Genomic DNA, 24,112 nt, shown 5'->3' on the forward strand with positions numbered 1-24,112 from the left:
CCGATATAAAATCATTAGATGACCGTATTTTCGATTACAACAGGTTCACTGAGTCCAGCCATGGGAGTTTCACCACCAGCGGTACTTCCTCATTTTCACCAGCTTCATCATCTTATGCGTCAAGGTCTGACGTCTCCGTTCCTGTTACCACCTACATCTGGCATCGGTCAACAGCCGCTGTTTGGTAGCCATCTTAACACCATACCAACGACCAAAGTGAGTGCGATTTCAACTAAATTCATTATTACGTGGTTCGTGATTAGAACTGGCAAAAAAAAAAAAAAACCAGCTGAAGCGAATTTCGGTTCTGATATTGCATTAAAAACAAAAAAAAAACATGTTTAATGTCACTGAATATGTTTTTTGCAGGATTCTTTTCCGACACCAAGCGAAAGCACTGCCACAGCGACAACAGTACAAGACATTGGGTCGTCTAAAAAGTCTTGCGAACCGAAACAAAATACAAAATCTTCAAGTAAAAGCGAAGGCCAGGAAGAGGATAAAGATGTCGCTTCCGATCTGAAAGATGAACCGGGAGATTTTGTCGAAACTAATTGCTATTGGAATGGATGTTCGAGAGAGTTCAGCACACAAGAAGAACTTGTAAAGGTAAGGATCATTACTTCTTGTCGTAACTCCTACAGTATATAACATATTTTCTCATACATATTCACTAATAAAAATTATGCAATTGAAACACCTTTCATGTAATGATAATTATTCATTACAATAACGCTATGGTATAACTTGTCTTTGCATAACTAACTTCTGCTTGTGCTTCCATAAAGCATATCTGCCAAGACCACATACACAGTAACAAAAAAGCATTCATATGTCAATGGAAAGATTGTACTCGAGAAGAAAAACCTTTCAAAGCGCAATACATGTTGGTCGTTCACATGCGAAGGCATACCGGAGAAAAACCACACAAATGTACCGTAAGTGTGAAACGTATTTCTATTTTATTATACGATAAATTGTAGAAGTATAAAGTGAAACATCGTGTCTGTAAAATTCATTTAATATTCCATAAATACTGTATCAAAGTTGGTGGGACGATCTTGAAAAATTTAGCATACAGTATACATTTTTCATTTGTACAGTATATATTTTCTGTAGGAATTGTACAATTAAGCGATTGATTAAATTTTTACATCACTTAAAAAATTTGAACTGTCCGTTTTTCATTTGCCATATTTTTCTTTCAATCCAAAGTAATTGAACATTACAAGTTCCAAATAAAAATACTCGCAAATTTTTTGCAATTATTCCACGATCATGGTATATGAAATAATTTATTTTCTACTTCTAGTTTGAAGGATGCCAAAAAGCATATTCCCGGTTAGAAAACCTTAAAACTCATCTTAGATCACACACTGGTGAGAAACCGTACCTCTGTGAATTTCCTGGTTGCACAAAAGCTTTCAGTAATGCATCCGATAGAGCTAAACATCAAAATAGGACTCATTCAAACGAGGTAATTTTTTTTCCTTTACCAAATTAAAGTATTAGTTTGAGAGAATGGACATTAAAAAAATAATTGCAAGAAAAAACTCGTATTTTTTTTTTCGAGAGTTTTAACAAAATATTAATCAAGTTCTCACGAAATTTAATTTTAAATGAAAAAGTGATATCAAGTTCTAACGAAATATATTTACATTCCTCTTTGACAGAAGCCATATGTATGTAAAGCCCAAGGCTGTACGAAACGGTATACTGATCCAAGCTCTTTGAGAAAGCATGTAAAAACAGTTCACGGCGCAGAATTCTACGCAAAGAAAAAGCACAAAGGAAATGATAACGAAAGTTCTAAAGGTCCCGATGAAAAAGTTACTGGGGGAAACTCGAGTGCTACAACAGCAACATTCAATACGGATAGCTCTTCAGCAAATAACACTGCGTCACAACAGGTAACGTACAGACAGAACTAACTGTACAGACAGAAATTTTCAATAGAGAGTAAGAATGTTACAAAAATTAATTTTTTTTCAAATTTTATGTGAATGATATATGTTTCGTTTCGTTCCTCTGAATTGAACGTTTCTGTTATCAATCGGAATTAGTAATTGTTTAATGCAGATGTGTGAGATAACAGAAGAATGTAATTTTAAGTTATTTTTTCAGATGACGATATTTAGCAATAGAATACTGTAACATTATTGTTAATTGGTATTTTACGTTGAAGCTTTCGAAATTTCGGCACAATTCTGTCAAATCATATATTTTTACTGGTAAACGAACAGAAATATTTCTCCCATAGAGAGCTCTTCCTAATGATTTATAGAGCCTGCCGAGTACAAAGCCTTAATAAGCTTAGGTTAATGAGATGTGTTTATCAACCTATTACGTCAAGTATTATCGAAGAATCAGCTTCGAAAATAAATTCAATGATAATCAATTCCCAGATTTTTTTTACAACTTTCTCTGTCGTTCATGCATGTATTGAAATTGCACGTGAGATTTTAACAATTTAAGTTTCAATCAACCCACACATGAAATTTTACTTAAATTGAAGTGATAAAATTGAGAAACACACACGTAATAAAGCATGTGATGTTATGTAGTGCATAACAAAATTACGTTTTATTGATCTGCTCGAAACTAAAAAAGAATTGGCAAATACACTGCTAATGTAATAAAAAAATTGTCTCTTCAAATTCAGGATAATTTCAAATGATTAGTATCTTTCAGCAGGTTGCCGATTTCAATTGCCAGGGTAATGCGAACAAGCCGGAGAAAGACAGTGCTCTTTGTTCAGGTCAACAACAGCAAACAAACGGTGAAACTCCCGTGAGTGATAGCTGCGTATCTACAACAACTGGCTTAGGTGAAATATTCGAACCGGATAGTTGCTGTTGGGACATCGATGAATCTGTTGAGTTAGAAGTAAGTTTTATCCCAGTAAAAATTGACAATATTTTACTGTTATATATTTTTAAAGAATGGAATTTCATTGTGTTTTCTGTATAATTAGACTGAGAGTAGTATAGCACCAGCAATGTGTGCTATATTATCCGATGGTGGACCGAACTGTTTCCAAGACACCAAGAATGGGAAAAATGCTATGAGAATCAAAACAAAGAAATCGTGGTTCCCGAAGATTCAGCTTCCTAGAGGAAGTAAGTATAGTTTCATCCAGGTAATGGTAGTTTAAAACATTTTCTTTACAAAATCGTGAAATAATATTGTGGAATACTTGTTTTTCCTGAAATGATGCAAAACATACCTATTTTAAAGCAGTCTGTAAGTAAGGTATGTTTGAAAACCTAATATATTTCAGACCATAAATTGTTCGATTAATTTATGTATTAAATTTATATCATGGCTTATTTGTGAAAATAAGAGTTTAATTCTATTGATAAAAAAAAAGAAAATGTGATACACTGTTTCATTACCACTGCTTTTGAGACTTCTATCGTCCCGAAGTGTACACCAAACTCTGACTTTACAGACAGACCATTTGGAATCGGCTTTAAATTGAAGGCCTTTGTCTTAATTAGTTTAATTGGTTTTCTTAGGCTTGAATCACAGGAACTAGAATGACTAACGACAACGAGTTCTTTTTTTTAAAGTTTTCTGAAAAGAATTTTTTTTTTTGTTTATCTCAGTTTTTCAGCGTGGTAGCAGCATCCAATCAAGTTTCAGATCCAATTCAAAAACAACGGATGTGAAAGTTTGTGATGCTGAAACCAAGAAAACTTACATCAGCTTGTGTACTCCTAACAAAAATCAAAGTAAGTGCAGATTCTTATTTATTAAATTACCAGAGCAAGTTTTTTAAATATCTTCCGTTAACTGTAATTACACACCCTTTTATTTCAGATATTTTTCGTTTCTTATTTCTAATTACATAAATGAATGGATATATTTTTTGATAATCATATCATTGAGTAAAATAGAAATTACGCATGGGTTTTCAATTTCAAACGAAAAATTGCTTGTTGGAGAAAATTTCAGAAGAAATCTATACGAGATGTGCTGCAAAATTTAAAAAATCCAATCTGAACCACTTAAGTAAAAATCTTAATTTTTAAGTAACAACTTACAGAGGCATATGCATTCATCCCTGGGGATATAGACGTATCCCAATAAGCATAGAATATTATTGCATGTCCATAACATGGGTAGCATTCTAGGGTTAAAACAACTTTCAAAAGTTGTGCGTCATTATCAAATTAGACTTCTATAAGTGAAATAGAGGAATAATACAGTGATATAAACCAAACACATATAAAAACTACGTATATCAAACATTATATGCGAAGTTGCAAGAGTAAAAAGTCATACAATTTATAAATCGTGATTTATATATCTGTGGTCGGCATTTAAGAGCATGTAACTCTAATGAGTGCTCATGAGCTTTTATACTGTGTAGTTGATGTATCATGTCTCAAAAGGATTTAAGAAAATGGTTGTCACTTAGCACACTTTTCCAATGCCATGTGCGGTAATTCAGTGTTTCCACAGATTTCACATTTCAAATATAAACGACAATAAAAGTCTCTTCAAACTTATGGAACGGCAAACCACCTTCCTAATTTTTAGTATGTACTGTATAATCCGGATGTAATATGTCGTATATAGACATATAAAATTTATTTTTACTTCACATTTTATATATTTTTTGTTCTATTGCAGCTTGTTTCGGAAACCAGGGAAACTCTATAAAAAATCCTTTGTCTAGAAGGCGACAAAACAGCACCAGTTCTACTAGTACTTTTTACAGTAGTATGAATTCTGATATCAGTAGTCAGAGTCAAACGAATAAAATTGATGACAACATAAGCTCATTACCTGCATCCAGTATGCATAGCAGTGCTCAGTCATCCTGTGATCCACTATCTTTATGGGGATCTCGTCGTTCAAGTGAAGTTAGCAGCGTGGATTGTCTTCCGGTTGGAAACAATAATAATTTGTATTCTCCGATCAATAAGTTAGAGCCTTCACGAACAAAACTGACCGAATCGTATGAGACTAACCTTCCAAGAAGTCCACTCTCTGGAACTACAGTTAATCAAGTTCTATCAGTGAAATCTGCTACCAGTCCTTCTCAAGTACCAATGGCTTCAGCTTTGCAAGCGTACGAACCTAATGTGTGCCCATACAGTGTTCAAACAGACAACGCATTGGCCGGAGCAATGAATAGCTGTAATTTTGCTTCAAAATCATCTACAAATAACCATATTTCAACTAATGTCACACCACCTTTGCCTTTACCACAGTATTCGAATGAAGCGAAAAGCAATGATACTGTGTGTGGAGAATGGAAAGACAATATTGATAACAAAGACACATTAGGAAAAGGGGTTTCAGATTTATCACTAGATGAAACCAGAGATCTTATCTTACCCGACGAAATGGTATGCTATCTCAATCAAGTGTCCGAAGAAAGTAAAATAAAATCTGAGATTAACAAAAGTGCTCCCTATAATGGAAATAGTGTGAATCGAAATATTAACAGGAATCACTGCTTTTCATGCAAGCAAGATCCCAATGATTTTCCGCATTATCATAACTCTTGCTGTAAATTAAGCATAGAAAACTATAACAAACAACCTAATACAAACAACAATGTATGTACATCTAGTTTGCAGCCAGGCAATAGCCATCCTCCTAATAATCAAAATGCTCTAATGAATATTCAGAATGGCCAATATCCTCTGAATTTTCATGCTCCGCTGAACGTATTTAAAGCAGAACCTTCATCACATTCATGCAACCAGGCAACTAGTCACCAAGTATTAAACAACTGCAGTCAAGTTGTAAATGGTCATATGCAACCATCTCCTAGCAATTGCACTCAGCCAATAGTTAGCTGTATGCAACAGCCTCCTACAAACTGTAATCAACAAATGATGAGCTCCTGCCCCCAACAGAACACAAATTCTTGTAGTCCCCTAGTGATAAATAATTGCCCACAGCAAATGATAGCCAATTGTACGTTACAGACATGTTGTGCTCAGGCTATGACAGTGAATTTTCATACACAACCATGCGCATCTCATTCGGTGAAACAACAAAATTTTTATTGCAATCAACAGCCACAACATTATCCTAGCCCTCCACCATATACTCAGCCCCACACGTGTTATGCTATGGGTCTGAGAAAAGTAGAACCAAACACTAACGTTAGTCAGTGTCAGTTCTCTTCTCATAACTCTCATATGCAACATATGCAAGTGACATGCTGCAACCATTCTCAATTGCATGAAATGAACTGCAATAAGCGGCTTTACCAATTCCCAAAAGATGAAACAATAAATTTTTCAGATACGAACTGCCAATCTAAATATCAAGCTCATCAACAACCAAATTTAATTAGCCAACAAAGCCATGTCCAACTGCATTCAAATCATTCAAACAGTCCCCATTATCATCAGTGCTCCAACTGTGCAGGCACAGGGCAGTGCATAATGCGATGTCATCATGAAAATCATTCATCTCCTTTGCAGGAATGGAATAACAATCAGTTTTCTGAAAATAACAAAAACAATGTTAGAAAACCTGAAAATGATATTTCCGTTCTTCTCATTAACGAACGCAGCAACAGCAGCATAAACTGTTCGAGTAGTAACATGTCGGCCGAAGAAAAACCATTAACACAACTTCATTTAACAACACAACAACAACCTTATCTGCAAAACAGCCAGCCCATCCCAAGCAAAGATGCATCAAACAAATGCAGTTCAGATAAGGAAAAATTGTCAGGTGTTGGGAATGTTACTCCTCAGCCTTCTGTCTCGTGTCTTCCCAGTGATGATTCTATTGACGCATTGAATGCAGATGACCAGGAGAACACTTCCCAGATTGCACCACTTTCGTCTATTCTTTCAACGAGCAATATGGTCGTAAATGACATGAACTCTATTCTATCCTCTTTGATGGAAGAAACTAAATACTTGAGACTTTTGCAATAAACGTATCCACGTAAAAGCTCCTTTGGACAGTTTTGGAGAATTTTGATTCTGGTGATTGTTAGTGAATGAAGTTATATAAAGCTTATTTGTTTTACGTATTCATAAACGCTACCGACACAATTCCATCAACATGAAATCAAGACACGATTGTATAAGTTATGTTATAAATTTGAGAAAAATTTCATTAAAACGTCACATTATGTTTGTGTAGGGAAAAGTGGGGGCTAATAGAGCAAATTTTAGTTTTTGGTGTTTTCAAAGTGGAATAAACATATTTAAATACCTTTTTTGTTTTATTGACAAACATACACATTTATGTTATATGATAAAAATATTTAAAACAAAAATAATTTCAGTTGCTTTTGCAAGTGATGATCAATTTTATACATGAACTATTTCGTCTCACTTGAGAGAAAACACTTTGTTAGGCACTAATCTCTATGCATGTCCCATTAGATCAGGGCTGGATGAAAGCGGCTTAAAAGTTAACTAGACGAGCTTGAAATTTTACTGGACTTGAAAATTAGCTAGCTAGACTCTTAATGCAGCTTTGCGCTGGACAAATCGTACAAAAATCTAGGCGCCAGAACAATTTTTTCGGAGCCAAAAAGTTTTACCAGAAGAAAAAGGTAAAAAATAATGCTTCTTTTGACTTTTTCAGAGCATAGTGACCCTTTTTCATGTTGGCAGATATGATGCTATAAATTCCAAACATTTTATGCTGCTCTCAACCTACAATTTAGTAACTACACAAAGACAATTTTAGGCGCCAATACCAATTTTTTAGTCACCATGACGACTTGATGCCTGGGATTTATCCAGTCCTGTATTAGACCCCAAGAGCTGAAAATTTATATTTTTGTAAACAGCACATGCTTATCACAAGAAAATTTAATTGAGATTTATGAAAGTGCAATGTTCAAAGTATACAAATTAGCAGTACCTTCACCAATGTAAAAAATTTAATGTTTCAAAATCCTTCAAACACAGAAAAAAAACCAAACTCACTTTTTAGCGTGAAAACTGATTTTCGTCTTTCTTTTCCCCTAATAATCAAGAATGATTTATTTTTTGTGATTAATGACAACAGCTTGATTGTTGTCATTCAGATATGAAAGAAATACTTGAAAAAAAACCCAAACAAATACTGAAATTAGGCCTTATCATATTAGTCCCTACTTTCCTCCTACTCGTAGGAAAAATTATATTCCTAAGTAACTACACTTTCATAAATTAACGAGAAAACATAGTTTCGATCAATTTTAATCTATAAATACGTCTTTTAGTAAAATTACATGTGTGATGTTCTGAAACAGATGCATTATTTTCAAACTACATAGTTAAATGGATGAGATTTGAGAATTTTTTTTTTTAAAGGCATTGTTCACGCATTACAAGACGATAATAATATACGGAATAAACACTGACATGGAACACATCTGAATTATTACTGATTTAATGCACGTTATCCACTACATTTTGAAAAGTTTTACCCGAAAATTGTATGGTATTCGAAAAAGAAGTGGATTCTCAGCTGAAAATACAATAGAATTTTCAAACAATCCAATGGGTGTTCAGTAATATTATGCCATGAAAAATAATATTTTAAATTGCTTCTGTGTTTAAAACTATTCCTCTTTGATCAAGCATCAGTTTTTCATTGAGACTATAAGCAGAATATACTGAGTGTTCTGTAAGTCCTAACTCGGCCTTTATCTCAACAACCGTTCGTTGTAGTGATATGACAATTTAAAAATTGCTCAAGGTGTGCAGAAATCACCCTGTACCAGTTTTGAGAGTGAAATAGTGTGTCACAAAATGAAAGAATCTAAATTTTTATACGGACATCCTATCATAAAAAACACACATAGAAAGTTGTTGCCCTGGCTCTCCTGAGTCCAAAAACATTCCCGTTTCTAGGGGCAACACTCGCTGAGATACTTAAATTCATAAAATCTGAGAATATAGGTGGGAAAAGAACGGCATAAATTAACAAGCAAACTCATTAGGCTGCTCTTTCCCACATTTTATTCGATTTTTGAACTCAAATATGGGTCGGCAAATATTGCACTAAGAAACGTGGAATTCTTTCGGCCTCGGGAGAGATACGGCAACAATTTTCGATTGGGTTTTTTAGGACAGGGTGCCCATATAAAAATTTGGAATTTTTATTGTTAGACACACCGTATTTTATACGCAGGTTTTTAACAGCTGGCTGATGCGAAGACATATTTAGGAAAGAGAGGAAATTCAGCTGCCCTTGCGAGGAATCGAACCCATGCGAAAGAACGTGGGTTCGATTCCCCGCAAGAGGGCAGTTCAATTTTCTCTCTGTCCTAAATATATCTCTTCGCATCAACCAGCTGTTAAAAACCTTCGTATGAATAGCGGAGAGTGACATTATCCTCGCACACCGTATTTTCACTCAAAACTAGTACAGGGTAATTGCCAAACACTTTTTTGAGCATTTTTAAGTTGGAACCATACTTCTACCATGAGCGGCTGATGAGACAAAGGCCGAGATAGGACTTATACGACACCCTGTATATACTTTGCTTCCCTGCACTAAAAGCCCTCGCTTGCATATTATGTATCTATCAATCTTCATTCGTCAGCAAACTGTGATATTTACTATGAAATCAATTTTCGACATTAGAATTCTATAGACATTGAATATACAAAGAAAGCTTTATCTCTCTATTATATATAATGATATTTTATATTTCATATTTGAAGATGAAGTAAAAAATATTAATTTGCTTAATTGATCAATATGCATTGAATGAAAATACATTAAATTTTGTATTCTAAAGTGATATCATATATCGTTAAGTGAATTTCGCAGTTTCAAGAGCTGTTTAGAAAAGATGAATAGACTCTTGAGTGCATCTAATTTCCGTCCAAAATGTATATCGTTTTTTGTTTTTAGAAAGTGATCTGTATTCAAACAAAAGAAGAAATGAGGACTTTGGCTAAAACGTTATGGTCAGTATTTATTAGTAAAAAGACTTTGCTTATAAAAGTGTAAGATAATCAAAAATAGCAAACAGTTCTTGTTCTTATTTTCTTGTTTGTGTTGTGTCAGTGATGAATGGATATATTTTGTTAATGTGTTATTAAATTTCTATATGACTTCTATTCCAATTTTGGACTTCCATTTGATCAAGATTTCATGAAATATTTTTCTAATTCTAACTCTTCCTCCTTCAGGAATCATTATTTTACGTGTTTTGAGTTTCTTTTGAAATGGATCTTCCTGAATTTTATGAGCACTGATTCGATATTGTATTATATGAGAAAAGGGGGGAAAATCCGAAATTCATTCCAGTGTTGATTAAACTGTGATATAAATATTAATTTTTGGAATATCACAATGTGCCTTCTTTTTTCCCTTGTTTAAAATCTTCCCTTGTGATCTTTTTCATGAATTTACTGTAGTCTCGGTAATAAGAGGCTACGCATATCGAACGATTTCTTTATTGGTTATGTTCATTTTTTGTAAGACGTTTGCGTTACTCTCTTCATGATGTGCATTAGTTTTTTTGTTGAGAATAAAACTGTTTACAAAATTGTGTACTTTGCAAGCCTTTTTTTAACACATTTACTGGTGGGGTTTTCAACCCACCGGTAAAGAGAAAATGCGTTCACTCGTGAGCAACGACCTATTGTTTTTTGCCAATCATTATGACTCCGGACCATTGTTGGATGCCCCTTCTTTAAAGTGCCCACCAGTTTGAATTTTTAAAAAAATATGGTATAGTACCTGGTCATATATTTTCAACTTTTTTATTGAGTTCAGCAATGAAGATTATTAACAACTTTATTTCATTTATGTAATCACATGTATTTCCATATCTTGATAATACGGGAGGCAGGAGAGGGTGGGATTGAGCTTTGGATCATTTCAAGATGGGGTAAGGGTTTAGCTTTTAAAAGCACTCGGTTACCACTGGATCGGGGGAGGCAAAAGTAAAAAATGATTGGTGTTGCTCGAAGTGTGTATAACCAATATTTTATCATTTTTGCTTTATATGTTCCGTTTGTAACGTTGATGTCCAGCTTTTGATCCTGATTTTACGAATTTTCCATGGTACAATTCTATGTTAAATATATGTTTTAACATGACGTAACGCACCAAAACTACATTCTGCTTTATTTCTGAGGCCTCCACTGTAAGTAGGAAGGGCAAAGCATTTTCAACCTGGTTCAGGATACTGTCTTGTAATCGGGTGCAGCTTCTTGAAGATCTCTTGGCAAACACTTCAATCGTATTGATCTTAGTGTACAGCCAGAAAAGAGGCAATAGCAGTGCATTTGCGAAATACCGTAATTTCTTTGGCCTTTATGGTTTTGAGTTAATGCGGTTCGGCTGTATTAACTGTTGGCTTGTCGTCGATCACCTAGTGATCCCCATGATGAATAAAATGCAGGCCCAGTTTGGTCTAGCACTCTGCATCAATTGATCCACTGTCACGGTCCGTTTTTATTTAATTTTCTTGACCATTCATTCGCTAAATTTGCTGCTTACCCGCACTCATCATCTTGGGCCAAGAACTGCTTAGCTTCTCCCACCTTTAAAATGCCTTTGAGTGATGTCATAATAAAAGTGTGACCTTTGGACTAAGATGATCATATTTCCTTGAAAAAGTACAGAAAAATCGTATGAACGAGAGAAAACCAAATTTGAGGCATCATAAATTGGTGAAGAAAGTTCTCAGTCAATCCTAATATGGCTAAAAATTATTCATGGCGGGAAAATAAAGGATTACTGAAAATATCTGCAATGAATAAAAGTAAATTTCGCGAAAAAAAAGTACGTTGGACATGACAAATATGTAAGAGTAAAATTTTTATCTGCAGTCATAATTACCATAATACGATTTAGAGGTGCCGATATGAGCAAAACACTGAGGGGGCGGGGACTGAAAGTTGCCTGGCAACGCAGGAGGGGGAAGGGTGCATTGCATTGTATATTCATTACTTATTGACAAGGGCTCAGATCCCTCATGAAATTTACTGGGGGTCGGGTGGGGGAGGGGGTTTTAATGAGGCGTTTTGGATCACGTGATATTTCTCTGTTTTTTTGAGGGACATACAAGGTAACCAATATGACGACTTCCTGTGTGATTCATGAAAGAAACAAATCGAAATCAAAGAAACATAGAAATGAACTTTTTTTTTTTCTTTTTTAATGGGAGCTATATATTTCGAATTTTTTTTTTAAGTTACTGACAGTAATCTGTCTGTTTTTCCTAAAAAAAATGCTTGATTAAATCTGCGGAATTTCTTCAATGTAATTTATATGGGCCCATAATGAATTTTAAAACATCCTAAACCATATGTGGATTGATGCAAATGGATATTATATAACAATACGGATACATTAATTCTCATTTTAGCGCTTGAGAAGATATAAATAAAAAGTTGAAATCAATGTTACTGCATGGATATCCACCTCAAAAGTGGGTCTGGCTCATTATTTTATAATTAATTTTCTGGTCTTCGTATCTCTAAGCGAACTCAATATTTCGAAAATCAAAAATTCAATTCAATTTTTAAAATTATTCATGTGGTGGAAACCCAACTGAATTTCCGCATTTCTACGTTAAAATCGGTAATTTTAACATTGATCTCTACGGGGATCATCCAATGTTTGTCCCTCACAGTGATGCTGATGATGATTATGACGTCTATTCGAAAAGCCTCGTAGCATCAGTCCCCAGGTTCCGGTTTAATTTATAATCTGTCATATGATTTATAAATTATGAAAATTATCTTCATGTATAACCCTAGTTTAGATTGCAAGTCTTCGTAAGCTTCGTTAAAAAAACAGGACAAAAAAGCGGTTAGTCAAATATAGGCAAATTGACCTTATGACTTGCATTCCTCTCGATATTCTTTATTTTTCTATAATTTCGACCGTCCCGACTTTTTTTTATAAGAGTGTCTCGTTTTTTCCGTAATTTTGAACGAAGTGTTTTTATATTCGTTTTTGAAGCGAATTTATATTTTTTATTTAAAAAAATCAGAGGTTTAGAATTATTTTCCCAACACAAAAATTATATAATGATTATTATGATTATAAATATGGATATTCATCTCACAGTTTGTCATGTTCAACGTTTCTTTTTTTTTTGCGAAATTCATTTTCATTCCACTGCGAGTTGCAGCGGTGCTTCATTTCCCCTGCCATCTCAATTTTTAGGTGATTCAAGCAATAGTTGGCAAATGCCTTCTGCACAGGCCCGTCATTTGGGGGGGGGGGGGGGGGCGCTGCTCCCCGGCTTTTGGAAATACACTAAAAATGGTATATATATATATAGGGGCCGTTCAAGTATTACGTAAGCAAAGTTTTAGCCATTTTTGACCCCCTTCCCCCCCCTTGTCAGCAAAAGTCAGCAAAACGCTGATCCCCCCCCCCCCTTGTCAGCAAAATTTCGTCATCGGCTCTGCCCCTCTGAATCCTAACTCATATTTTCATAAGGAGTGGTTGATGACGTAAGCATTATCCAAACCCCCCCCCCTTGTCATCAAAAGTCAGCAAATCGGAAACCCCCTCCCCCCCATCAATGATGACGTAATACTTGAACGGCCCCATATATATATACAAATATATATATACATACATTGAGTACATGTTCTTGCCCCCCCCGGATAAAGTTAAAATGACAGCCCTGCGCTTCTGCATCATTTTTGGCAACACCTAATGGTTTCCCGTACGTTATGAGGCTTTTCGAATAGACGTCATAATCATCATCAGCATCACTCTGAGGGACAAACACTAGATGATTCCCATAGAGATCAATGTTAAAATTACCGATTTTAGCGTAGAAATGCGGAAATTCAGTGGGGTTTCCACCACATCAATAATTTTAAAAATTGAATTGAATTTTTGATTTTCGAAATACCAGAAAATTAAATATAAAATAATGAGCCAGACCCACTTTTGAGGTGGATATCCATGCAATAACATTGATTTCAACTTTTTATTTATATCTTCTCAAGCGCGAAAATGAGAATTAATGTCTTCGTATTGTCTTATATCATCCAATTGTGTCAATCCATATAGTTTAGGATGTTTTGAAATTAAATATGGGCCCACTTAAATATGGGAAATTCCGCAGCTTTAATCAAGCATTTTTTGAAGGAAAAACAGGCAGATCGATAAATTGAAGTTGAAAAAAAATTCAAAATTTCTAGCTCCCATTAAAAAGACGAAAAAAAAAACAATTCATTCTTATAGAGATATAGATGGCTTTTTTCTCAGCCAGAGATATCAAGGAAACAGTTATTTTCCGGATATTATGCTGAGGTGAGCTCGGAAAGAAAAGTCATCACGTCTACCGGGCAAGCATGCTTGCCCGGTATGCAAGAGGGCCTGGGTTCGAGTCCCGGCGGAGACGTGATGACTTTTCTTTCCGAGCTCACCTCAGCATAATATCCGGAAAATAACTGTTTCCTTGAATTCATTCTTATGTTTCTTTAATTTAGATTTGTTTCTTTCATGAATCGCACAGGAAGTCGCCATATTGGTTATCATGTATGTCCCTCAAAATATCACGTGATCCAAAAAGCCTCATTGGTTACCTTGTATGTCCCACAAAAAGATGCGAATATGACGTGATCATATTTCCACACCTCATTGGAAAATCAATTTCCGTATTTTTCCGTCTAAGAAATATGATACGTAAAAGGATGTCCCGTAAGTACAGTACATATGGTCAGATTTTTTAGAATATCTTCAGAGAGGAAAAGTCAAATTTCGGAAAAACTACTACCGTAACAACAGTAGAATGTAATGTTTTGTTTACGTTTTGTGTTGTACTGCTGAACTTATTTCCATGATTTCTATTGCCGTGTTTCCGATTAATTTAAATTAATTTACTGTGATAATAATTACTACTTATAAATCCATCTTTAATGTAATAAATGCATCATTAAAGTGAAGCATTTAAAAATGGTCGATTCATTTCAGCCGTCTCTATCAATGGATCGCGCAAAAGGTTGTTTACAATATCATAGATCACAATTTTTTCTTATATTCACTAAAATTCCCTCTTGTAGAATTAATATTTCTTTTCCTGTTTTTTATATCATGAAAAAAATTACAGAAAAGCAGATGAGACTGTTTCCGTTTGTAAAGAAAATTATTTGTACTTAATTTTGAGTTTTCACAAAATCATTTGTTGTGTTCATTGACACCCTGAAAAAAATTTCATTCTTTCACATTATATATTCCACTCTATAAATAAGGGATCAAAAGTATCGCATCCTAGATCAGATATCGGTCCAGTGGCAAAGTTCTGGGGTTGTTCATTCAACCAACGTCAGCCGGCCACGGCTGTAGTCGGTTTTCTATGGTTCACAGCGCAAATGCAAGCAAATCTCCCCGTTGGAAAGTCTCACCACAGAGAGCAAAAGGCCAGCAACAGTGCAATTATTCAAGCATTATAGTTCATTCATAGTTTGAAAAAAAGGCAGATGGCAGCTCTATGCAAGCATTACACAGAAACAAACATCAAGTTAGGTTCACAACACATACATGCACATTTTCCAGCATGGCCCAGGTCTCTTTCGATCACCTACTAAAATCTTTTTATTGAGACAGAGCGGCGGGCCATGATCTGGTTAGGAGATACAGGAATGAAAATAATAAAATCTTTGCTCTTTTAAAAAGTGCAACCATCCTTCCTGATATATGAATTATGAATAAATATTCTTTGGAATGGAAATAAAAACCCAGGACTCTTAAATAATACAACAGTCAGGGCAAAAAAGTTCTCTGGGTTCAATGAAAACATGATTGTGAGATTAAGATGATAATGGCTAATGTGCAAAAAATTAATAAAAATGGAAATATATGAAATTTACAACCTCATAAAACAAATCAGATATTCCAACAGCAAAACATATAAATGAACAAAAACAAAATCTCTAAATTACTAATGGGCTCGATTCGAATGCATATACAAAATATGCTATGTACAAAAGCCTATTATTGCTAGTGATATCTAAGGGGTGACATCACCTTCAGATGATAACCAACATTGAAAAAGGAATGGAAACACAGCCTATAAGAAAATGGTAAGGGTAGACAGAAAAAAAATCACATGCAAGAAAATGGCTGACCATCGCCAACCAGGAAGAAGAGTGCCAACATGCTAGAAAAGAAATCATCAAAGAAAACAAAGCATTATACTATAGCTGTTTGCAAATATTATTGAAAACAAAAAATAACATAGGCAAATAGCTTGAATAAATGAAAGGTATATATATAAATAATCAAATAACAGTGAAATGCTATGATATTATCAAATTGAGTTCATCCTGGCAGTACTTCATCCTGTAACATGTACAAAATAGTAACCAGAATAACAAGAGAAAGTAATTTGGTACAATAAATAAATTATACTATAAGCAGATACAGACTCCTCGAACCGGAGGGGGTGTCAATCACCTTCTTTGCCCTCCATATCCACCTATGAACTATACAGCACACATTCCCAAAAGCCAGAATTTATGTGCTTTCAGAACAATTTAAGAAATATGAAGGACAAAACTGCCTAAAACTCTTTCTTTGTCAAATTTGAATTTATGCCTTGTCAACAATCTCTACCAGTGCTGCACACCCAATGCCACAACTAGATGGAAGCAGACAGGTGGCATGTCCCAGACACTAAATTTTATATTTTTCTTTTTGTTTTAACTGTTGTTAAACATTACGGGCATCACAAGATTGTTGTGGGTGATCAAGTATCTTGTTTTGGACCTATGCCTATTATTTGCGAGTGAGTCATAAATTTAAACAGAAAGGTAGGTCTAGTTTAGTACATAGCTGAATCATAGGCGGAGATATACTTGCAAGTCTGTAGGTGGGCACGATGATGAAGGCTGGTATGGGGAAATGATGTTAATTCATATACAGTAGAACCTTGCTAATCTGAACTAATTGGGATTGGGACCTGTTCGGATTACTGGGGTTTGTCCTTTAAACATGGCTTTTTTTAAAACTAATAATAGTGAGTATATCTATGGGTAGGATAAGTGTTGCAGACCAGATAATTCCGTTTAACAGTGACCAAAACAATGACAGGGAAATTAGCGATTTTTTTCTCCTCCAATGTTATGTCTTTGCTTCAGCCAATGGACGAAGGGGCATTTAATAACATCAAACGGGTGTACAAAAAATTGTTGCTTTAATATCTCATTAAAATCCCTTTCTATTTTCCAAGAAATTAAAAATTCAATGAAAAATGACATTTACTGGCCTGCACACGTGTGGGAAAGTTTTACTGAAGAAAACCTGGGAAAAATTATGATCAAGACTTGCTTTCGATAATTATCGAGAGACAACAAAGTGATCTGCTGAAATCCTTTAGCTTTTAAATTAAATCCCTGGTTGCGAGGAAGCAGAGGAAAAAATGTTATCATTAGACTCTAACAACAATCAAATTTTCACGGATGCAGAAATTGTCTCTGAAGTTTCAACTGGCAATGACTCATCGTTAAGCGATGGGCTAGATCAGTGGTCCTCAAAGTGTGTATCGTATCTCCTACAGACATCCCCAACCTTTGTCAAGGGCGTCACAATGAGCTGAAAACATTGATGATTGCTTATTCAGTGCTTTGGAGTGGTTCTTTCTTAGACCGGGATTACACTGTAAAAGGTTTAGAGAAGTTATTTTATAAAACTTGAAAAATGCAACCAATAACTGTATCGGTTACACTAGAGCGAATGTAACTATTAGGCTTATTGGTTGGATTTTTCATATTTTATAAAAGAACTTTTAAAAAGTTTAGTGTGTAATCCTGGCGTTAGAGTATTCTGGGTCATCACAGATAAACGTTGTCATAGCAATGGAGCCACAGATGGCAAAAGTGTGAGAACCACTGGGTTAGATCATGACGCTCCACCACTGGACTCATTCACAAGCTGAGGTAGGTTTTGAAACTGCCCTTCCACATACGTGGAGTAGCATGATAATGCAATCCCTGCATATATCATGTTTCTGAGACGATGACTATGAACTGCATCGTCAGCTAGGTATATGTTGCTTGTTTAAATGAAAACTGAAAATTTTTTCATTTCAACTATGTAGTTCATCATTATGAGATATGGTCATGTATTCATTGTCCATGTGTAAAATTTAAGGTGTTACAATGCATAATTTCTGAGCATTTGTTTTTCTTTCTATTGTTAATTCTTCAACTTTCTCGTGTATGTCGTCTTTTTTTTGGGGTTTTGTATTAGCTCGGTTCTACTGTATATGCATATATATTGTATTAGTTGGGTCCACTGTTGATGCTGCTCCCCTTCCATATCTGCACATGAGCTGAATTAAATTTATTGAAATAGGCCCTGTAAGTCTGAGAGCAATGAAAATTAAGATTAGATACTACATGTGTGCGACCAGTGGTGTCAGGGTGCTGTGCCAGGGTTTATCTGTGTCAGGCAATATGAGTCTGAGCACCCCTAGAATTAATTTAGAAATCACAATTTCATACATAAAGCTCAAGACAAGCATCCACAGGTTTGAAAAATTTCTGATCTGCCATGCGATACTTGTTTTATCATTACACAATTATTTATATTATTTTTCTTGATGCTAGTTATTTTCTGAAAATAGCAATAAATATTGCATCATATTTATATAAAAAAAGAATATAATGCACTGCGCAAATCTCTATCTTGAATGATGGATAAATAGTTTTGTGAAGTTTTTATTTATATATCTGTTCTTTTTATTTTGTATTTCATAAATGTACCAGTTGGTTATCCAGATGATTACCAGTTGACAATGAAAGAACCAGTTAATCTTTATGTGTGAGGGTTTTGACAGATAAAATAATGTTGCCAGAAATAGAAACACTCCAGGCTATCATCAAAAGCACTATAAATGAGCGATTCTCAACCTATGGTCTGCAAGGATTGGACTGGTGGAACTGAAGTGTGACTTAAAAATTTGATTTCAATCAAAATGAAATTAAATGAAAATTATTCAGTTGCATTTTGAAAAATTGTATGCCCATAAGTTGAAAAAATAATAATTATAAACCTATAGGCTATATATATTGTGAGCTAGTGGCCCATCAAACTGTTTTAAAAATTTTACTGGTCCAGGTTCATGAATCTTCAAAATGCTGCTCTAAATCATGTTAATGGTTTATAAGATAATGACCAGTACCAAAAATACACTGCATGCTTTTATATCAATTAGAAATAGCTTATTTAATAGAAATTATCTTATGCAAATTGTGCATCACATGATGTAAGACATAATTTTCCTTATGTGTTCATTTCAGCTGCAATTAATGATGTTTTGACAGCTTTCACTTTACCTGAAAACGTGACGAAGCTCGATGAAGCAAAAGATAATGCAGGAAATGATATGTTGAAATACATGCAAATTGTGTACCCAGTCGCCACTCAAATCCAGAGCGAAGTTATACAAAACTATGGGTTTTCAGCTGATGGAGATGGTTAGTAATAATTTTTTTAATAAACATTACAAATATAACTGTCATTCATGGAATAAATAAATTTACTGGTTTTTACTCGTGGATTGTTATTAGTTTTCAGATAAAAAAAATACCACATTTTTGTCAGGGGGGATTGTTTATTTATTTTACTTGAAGTTGATACCTTATTAATTTTTCGCCTGCAGTGATAGACTAGATCCATATCTGCATTTTCCAAAGTTGGTGATAGAATGTGGCAGGGCAGTAATAGTTTTTTTCACACGCAAAGCAAATTATTATTATTGTTATCTGATTGGTGATTCGATTCCCCACAACAATAGTTCCGAAAACTATGGGATTTCATAGGATTGCTCAAGATGGGGGAAGGAGTATTGGGAAAAAGTTTTCCTTATCAGGAAGCATGGGCGGAGATACGGGGGACGGGACATGGAGCATTGCCCCCCCCCCCCCCCCCATCGTCAAAGGTGAAGTTGACTGATCTAATGTATATATGAATTGACATCATCATCATCGTGCCCGCCCCCCCCCCCCAGACTTCCAAGTCTATGTCAGGAAGGCAATGAACAAAACAGTTTGGGAAAGTATGGGCTATATTTATATGTGTGTGTGTGTGTTATATATGAGTAAAAGAGAATTGACTTCAAATTTCATTTGAGAAGAACCAATTTTTATTCTAAATCAGTGATTTAACACTCTCAATGGCATTGAAGAGATATCTCACCTTCTTACAAGCCTTTTATTTTAGCCTTCAATGGACACATAATTTTCCTATCCTCTTTTTTTTGCACCTGCTGGAAATCAGAGAAAAGCCTACTTCATAAATAAGGTATGATATTTTACAGAGAGTTTAGTGATTTCTTCTATGCCACTTAAAGGGTTAAACAAAAAGTAGATGAAATGATGCATTGATATGAATCGCAAGTGATTTATATAAATTGCAAGTGAAAATGAGTGGCTGACGAAACGAATATTGGTACAGTTTTTAAATTGACATAATTTAGAATCAATCTTAGCATGGTCTTTTTCGTGCTTATGATTTTAGTGATTCTCAAGCTATGGTCCATGAGAAGGGGACTGGTGGTACTGAAGCAGAGTTGAAAATTTGATTTAAAAATATGAGGTGTTTCATACACATAGATAGCATTAGTGATATATCTTTCAACTGTTTTCCAAACTTTAAGCCTAAAAAATCAAGGGGGGGGGTTTCTTTATACATATTAAAATATGGTATATAATTTTATTAAATACCCTGCCTATATATTGCACTTACTTGTTTTTACACTTTAACTTGTTTTTGTTAGTCATGGAGAGCAATGTTTCTCCTGCCACAATCAATTTCTGACCATAACATTTTCTTACACAACAGCATATAAGACTTTGTTAATATGTAATGAACACTACACTTTCAAAGTAAGTACAGCGAATCCTCACAACTGTGATACTCGATATAATGATAAATCCCTCCACAACTGTTTCTTAAAATATTGTTCAGAATTTCCTATAGTCTAATGTCAAACTGCTCTCAATGCAACAATATCCTGTACTATGATAAATCCCTCATTAACAATATTTTTAAAGATATTTTGAAATCAGTAGAATAATATATATATTTTTTAACATTTTGCTCAAAATCATTCCGAATTCAATTTTAACTTTGTCACTTGTTTTCGTTCTGCCTAGGGCATGAAATAACAGGTATTTTGTACTATATCATCACAGAAAGTGTAAAGTTGTTGGTGTTACTTCCAGTCTAAGACATGAAAGTCCAATGCAGTAAACCCTTTTACAGGGGTAATGCATTTAACTGAATTTTATTTTCAGGTGGTAGTAATAACACAGATTTAGAAAAGATGTCAACGAAAGCATAAATTTGGTAGCATGTGATGATAATATTACCTCTCGATGTAACAATATACTGTATGCAGTACAACGTCCATCTTCTGAAATAAAAAAAGTTGAACCAATTTCAGATGAGAAAAAGCATTCACTAAAATTAATATAAGAATACTTCAAACCAGCGGTTCTCAACCGGTGCTCCTTGTGCACTCTCCAAGGGCTCCACAGCTGCTTGAGGAAAATAGATAAAAACAGTAAAATTAAAAAAAAATAATTATGAATATTTTTAAATAGTAAAAATAATTCAACAACTTTGAAGGATAATTAAGTAATGGGCCCTACGGGGCTCCTTCATAGAATGTTTTGCTAAAAAGTGCTCCGCGAGTCAAAAAAGGTTGAGAACCGCTGCTTTAAACATTTCAACCATCAGATGCAATCGCATGTGTCAGTCAGAGCTTAAACTTTTCTGTCACTTTTTCAAATGCATCAAATAGAATGGTCACACATGCACCAGTGATTGGTGTTTCTAGTTAAGTGCATTGGCGTACTCAAAGGGGGGGGGTTTGGAGTTCTAACCCCCCTTGCCGAGATTATAGTATTATAGTGTTATTTTGCAGGAAAAAACGTAACCCCACCCCCCGAAAAAAAAAAAAATTGAAACCCCCTGAGAAAATTCCGTGTATGCCTATAGTTGAGTGTGCTGGAGTTTTTATATTTCAAGTTTCCATAAGTTTTCGCAGGTTAAAATGGAATTTTAAACACTGACATTTATACAGAAGATTAATTTTCTCTCAATAATCATTCATGAGATATTTAATTTTAAAATAGGGATACACGTTTTCCAATGCTGTGACTCCTGTATGAGATACCTGTAGAGTTTATAATGATTTTTTGAATTTAAATTTTTATGACAATAACATTATTTTTTGGTTAAGGAATGTATGAAATAAAGTAAAAAAAAACCCCAAAAATCAAAATATTTGTTGCTACTGATTCTTCTATTTAATTTAAACAATTGTCAATTGAGTTGCAGTTTTATATGTTATTTTTAAATGCCATGTTCTTTTTTTAGACCTGATACAAACACGCAGGTTAATTTTTCTCTGTTAATTTTTTTTAATCTCAGGAAGTTCAGCCCTGATTTTTATCATTGAAGTCAGGGCTGTACTTCCACAATCCTTGAAATCAGGATTGAACTCACTGTGGTTAAAAAAGAATGTCTACACTGAGAAAAAATAACCCCTTTGTTTGTACTATCTGGGTCTAAAAGAGTTATACAAAAAGTCACACGCGACTGGAACTTTTGGAATTTCTAATTTTTCTGTTGTATATAAATATGTTTATGTACATTGACATAATTAATTTGAGATGTATAATTTTAATTATCATAGTTTCTCTCTGGAAAGTATTTTTGAATTATTTTTTTCTAATTGTTATGGTGAAGGGTTGGTCCAGTTCTCTCAGGCTGTTCGTGCTCTTGAAAAAGACTGTCAAGAACTACGTCAACTCAATTCAGAACTGCGAGCATTTCTTATACCTCCTATGGTATTGCCCTCTGCACAGAACTCTATAGGATAAAACAATGTGTTATTTATCACATTTTTATCTGTGTATTCCTGAGAAAATTGTGAATCTCTTTGAACACTGTAAAAAAATTATTTTGTTTGATACTTTATGGCAGCTAACACCTTATGGTAATATCTATATATTGTTTTCTCTCGGAAAAAATAAATTAAAATTTCGTAATTTTTTCACTATTGCAAGTCTTCTGTTTCATTTTGCAAATAATCGGAGCACCTTCAGAAATGTTTTAAAAACTAGGAGAATCAATTAAAAAAAAAGTTCATATTATAAATGAACTTGCACGATTTCAATCTGACACGTTGGATTACAGTTTCATGCGGGCTCCACCACATTTTTAGCCGTGCAACAGCGTAGTATAGTTGGAGATGGGACAAGTCATTCCATGCCATTTGTGACGAGAGAGACTTTAGGATGATTTACGGACTCCGTTGTTTAAAAACTAATTTTTTTCGTGTGTGACAAAAAAAACCTATTCAATGACACTTTCTTTTCCTCCTTCGTTAGAATTTCTCGGAAACGGGAAATCGCATTGTCATTGGAAAGATTCATTGCTACAGCTTTATTTGATTGGTTCTTTTCTACAAAATTTTGCACACATTCCCACATTCTATACATCACTTTCTGATCTCATTTGAAAAAAGAGGGGCTTCTCCTCACTTCTATCTTCCTCAGACGAGATACCATCCATAACCTCTTGCTGTTTCGTGTGAAGGAGATCCATCAGTTCATCTCAGGTCAACTCCTAACCATGTTCTTCAATGTCATCCTCATGGCCCCCACATCCTGGAGCAGGGCCACTAGGCTGGGACCTTTAGCGGTCCCCCATGCCAGCCTTTTCACGGTCCCCCTCTATAGTTTGCTTCAGGTTAACTTTGCAGTGGAGAGAAAGGTAGAGAGTGTATTCCTTCGCCGCAAAATATAGTTCCCATACATCGGAGGTTTATGATGATCATTTATATAGAATATTTCAAATTTTTTTATGATTTTGAAAAAGATACTGAAAAAATACCGTTTTGAACCAATGTATATTCGTTTAAAATTTTTAAATTAGAAAAATATTGGTTACCATTATCAAAAATCCATGGCGAGCTCAAGAACATTTTGGTGCAATTTCCAAGAAATTTTCCCCGCCAATATTACTATCGTGCTTTTTTTTTGATTGCACAGTTATATATATATATATTATATCGTCATTTTGTTGAATTTTTTCCGATACAATTTTTCATTCAGTTTTGCATGTAGTTATAGGCCTACACACCCAGACGAATATTCAATCAGTTTTTTTTTCTCGCGAA

At 34.5% G+C, this 24,112-nt stretch overlaps 2 protein-coding genes across 7 annotated transcripts in view; both read left to right on the plus strand.

Moving 5' to 3' along the window:
* The window catches only part of LOC149080098 (transcriptional activator cubitus interruptus-like), a 76,553-nt gene extending 66,062 nt beyond the window's left edge, over positions 1-10,491 (plus strand). For 5 of the 6 annotated variants that reach the window (XM_089239097.1, XM_089239096.1, XM_089239099.1 and 2 more), the window contains 9 exons: positions 44-216; positions 370-609; positions 789-938; positions 1,313-1,477; positions 1,674-1,910; positions 2,692-2,886; positions 2,975-3,119; positions 3,609-3,734; positions 4,639-10,491. In XM_089239097.1, coding sequence (XP_089095223.1) covers positions 44-216; positions 370-609; positions 789-938; positions 1,313-1,477; positions 1,674-1,910; positions 2,692-2,886; positions 2,975-3,119; positions 3,609-3,734; positions 4,639-6,917 — 3,710 coding nt within the window. In that variant the 3' untranslated portion in view covers positions 6,918-10,491. The remainder of the gene's footprint in view (positions 1-43; positions 217-369; positions 610-788; positions 939-1,312; positions 1,478-1,673; positions 1,911-2,691; positions 2,887-2,974; positions 3,120-3,608; positions 3,735-4,638) is intronic. The other variant, XM_089239094.1, reaches the window with a different exon arrangement.
* Positions 10,492-14,701: 4,210 nt separating this feature from the next.
* LOC149080099 (protein C10) lies at positions 14,702-22,990 on the plus strand. The gene is made up of 3 exons (XM_089239100.1): positions 14,702-14,920; positions 19,221-19,397; positions 22,678-22,990. The coding sequence occupies exons 1-3, from the start codon at positions 14,875-14,877 to the stop codon at positions 22,809-22,811; spliced, it is 357 nt and encodes a 118-aa protein (XP_089095226.1). The 5' UTR covers positions 14,702-14,874; the 3' UTR covers positions 22,812-22,990.
* The last annotated feature ends 1,122 nt before the right edge of the window (positions 22,991-24,112 follow it).

Source organism: Pholcus phalangioides, unplaced genomic scaffold (genome assembly GCF_987345545.1).
Source record: "Pholcus phalangioides strain wild (caught in Gottingen) unplaced genomic scaffold, Ppha-v1.0 ptg000011l_1, whole genome shotgun sequence".
NCBI lineage: Eukaryota > Metazoa > Arthropoda > Arachnida > Araneae > Pholcidae > Pholcus > Pholcus phalangioides.

Coding starts and splice junctions, on each gene's coding strand:
- LOC149080099 (XM_089239100.1), top strand. CDS start 14,875: ATGGTCGATTCATTTCAGCCGTCTCTATCAATGGATCGCGCAAAAG. Junction 14,921..19,220: donor ATCAATGGATCGCGCAAAAG/GTTGTTTACAAT, acceptor TGTTCATTTCAG/CTGCAATTAATGATGTTTTG. Junction 19,398..22,677: donor GTTTTCAGCTGATGGAGATG/GTTAGTAATAAT, acceptor GTTATGGTGAAG/GGTTGGTCCAGTTCTCTCAG.